We start from the raw sequence: 2892 nt of genomic DNA on the forward strand, positions 1-2892 counted from the left end.
TGCAGTCGACCCGCCCAACCACCCTCCGCTCATTTGTCCCCGCTTCCATCCTCACCACCGTATACCCCGCTCGCACCAAATCCGGCAACAACGTCACCAACTCCGTCTCCGTCACCATCGGGTGGGCCGAGTGGATGAGCCCGCCCAGCCCGTCCGTATACACAAACCTCCCAATAGTACCCAACGTCTCCGGATCTATCTGGATGGAACCCTTCACCGTCTCCGTTAGGCACACGACGCGGCCGTCTCCAAGCCGTACGATCCCAGTATTGGCATTATCGGTTAGTGAAGCGCCGGAAAAGAGTTGGGCCAGCCCGCCCACGTAGGAGAAGAACCCGTCGGGCTTTGGGGCCTCGGAGAACTCGCGGTAGCAGAGGCGGTTGTTCTTCTTGGCGGCTTTGTAGGCTTCCGATTCGATTTGGCGGTGGCTGGCGACTAGCCGGCCGTGGTGGAAGTGGAGGCGGACGAGGGTGGCGTAGCCGTCGAAAAGGTGGCGGAAATAGTAGTCGGCGATGTGCCATAGGCCCGGCCCGTTCCTTAGGTATGTGCCATTCTGGATTGCATAGAAATATAATTTATTTCAAAGCCTTTTTTTTATGTTAGGTCCGTTTAGGGGCAAATTATTACGTTCGGTGTCCGAATTCGTCGGGATATCAATCTGATGTCTCCACGTCATCAAAATACACCGGTACCCAGTGTATTTGAGTGACGTGGCGTCACCGGATTGGATGTCCGGACATCCGGTGACCGGACGCAATAATTCGCCCCGTTTAGGACGGCTTCAGCTTCTTATAAGTTTTATAATTAAGATTTCATTTAAACGGTTTTTAGTATAAAAATTTAATATTTTGTACAAAAAATCAGCACTAATAAACTGTAAAAATGCTATCATAAATGAAATAATCTTTTTAAAAGTTGTTATAAAAAGCAGCTTTCTAGCACAAAAATATTGAAGGCAATGAAAAAATAGTGCCCAGATAAAAATTAGGTTTAAACTCTAAAGAGTTTAATAGTACAAAAGCTATTTCAAACGAAGCTTCAATAGTAAATTTATCTATGCAAATAAATAAAGCAAAGTATGAATACAATTAACTTAGTTTTCATTTTGATCAATTTTCTTACTATTTTCAATAGCAATTCTTTATTTTGAAAATTTATTGAAAGTAGCAAAAAATTGTTATGAATATTAAAAACTTTATATTTATAAATTATTAGTATAAATTTAAATAACTTCTAATCACAATTTTTTTTAATAACAAAAAATTACAGAAAAATAAAATAAGGTTGCTTTCTTCAAAATAAAATATAATAAAAAATGCCTCAAAACAATTATCAAAAAATCCTTATCCTAAATGGACAAACTTATTTAAATTATAAACTTAGTTGCAATCATAATAAATGAAAACATTATATTTTATCTCTTTTTTTTTTTCTTTCCGGCTCAACACATTAAAAATAATAATAATTAATAATTGAGAATTTCTATCATAGCATTATTGTTTATTTTTTAAAACTTATCTTTAATTGTTTTTTATAATATCGTTTTAATAGGAAGGCTTGACTAATAAATTTCCTCATTAGTCTTTTTATACTGCTTACTTCTAATAGTCTAAATTAGTAGAAATAAATAATTAATCATCCTTTGTTAAAAAAGGTAAAATCATAAAACACAAATTTATAAAATTAAGATTTATGAATAATTCAAAATTTTATGTTGCGAGACATTAAATTTTTGTTGAAAAAAGAACTGAATTTATTAATATTACATTGTTAAAAAAAGAAAAAAAAAACTTAATGAATGTTTGTTTAAAACTTTATACTGTAAAATCTTTCACTCAAATAACTTGTAGCTAGTGACAAAAAAGTTCTAAAAACGATTAATTAAAAATAAAACTTAACTAATTACAGCAAAATCTTCTAAAAATTCCTCAAATATCGTGATTTAATTTTCAAATAAAAAACAAAGTAAAAATAGAAATATGATTTTTTTTTTTTCGGACATTTAGGTTATTTAAGGCAAATTCATGCACACAAAGCATACACAAAGACTCTAACTCAAGACCTATTAATTGGAAGCCTAAGTAACTATTGTTTTCTCTACTGGAGAATTATAATACCAGCCAGAGAGGGATTTCTCCCTGTAGTTGGAGCTCTCCCTCCCACCTTTCCTGCCTTATGCTCGTCCAAGCTGCCAGCTTCCCTGCTTTTCGAAACTCAGTTTTCTCCACAGTTACAGCTTTGCTCAGCTTATCCGTCGCGGCACGAACCGAGCTGTGTCCTTTCTTTGGTTTAGCTCTGGACGCCATTAAAGCAGTATTACAGTTGATCAGTAAGGTGGCCATGGCTGCTTATGGCTACAGGTTTTCTTCTAGTGGTGGTGAGTGAGGATGGAGGAGATGGGGAGTGCATATTTATAGAGAGGTTTGTCTGCAATAATATATTCTTTATAAAAACACAATTTAATTTTTTTTTTGGTAATTAATTAACTTTAGGTAAGCGAATTGATTATTATTTATTTTTTCATATTATTGTCTATTATTTATTTATTCACTAGTCTATTAAACTTGAAAAAAAAAAACTGTCTAAGAATATTTTAGGATGACTATGAGAGTTATTGGATTTGCTTTGATATTAGTTCTTAATACAAAGAATTTGTATTTTAATAAATTTAAAATAAGTGCAAGGATTTTTAAATTTATCTTGATATAAATTACAATAGGATGCTTGGAGATAAATTTTATTAATGATTTTTTTTAACGAAGTATCTACCCTCTGCTAGTTCAAAGGAGGTGCATGACGGCATAACTAATCCTTCGATGGGCCTACCAATAACAAACCCCACAAATGCAGGAGCACGAGCCCTCATTGATTTATCTATGAAAAAGATCACAA

General features: G+C 34.3%; 1 protein-coding gene across 1 annotated transcript in view; it reads right to left on the reverse strand.

Annotated features, from left to right (window-relative positions):
- LOC110092372 (carotenoid cleavage dioxygenase 8 homolog B, chloroplastic) overlaps nucleotides 1-2342 on the reverse strand; it is a 6361-nt gene extending 4019 nt beyond the window's left edge. The window contains 2 exon segments of the mRNA XM_028695017.1: nucleotides 4-553; nucleotides 2118-2342. Of these exon segments, the coding sequence (XP_028550850.1) occupies nucleotides 4-553; nucleotides 2118-2342 (775 nt within the window).
- Between the last annotated feature and the right edge of the window lie 550 nt (nucleotides 2343-2892).

The sequence above is a fragment of the Dendrobium catenatum genome, unplaced genomic scaffold (genome assembly GCF_001605985.2).
Source record: "Dendrobium catenatum unplaced genomic scaffold, ASM160598v2 fragScaff_scaffold_621, whole genome shotgun sequence".
Taxonomy (NCBI): Eukaryota; Viridiplantae; Streptophyta; class Magnoliopsida; order Asparagales; family Orchidaceae; genus Dendrobium; species Dendrobium catenatum.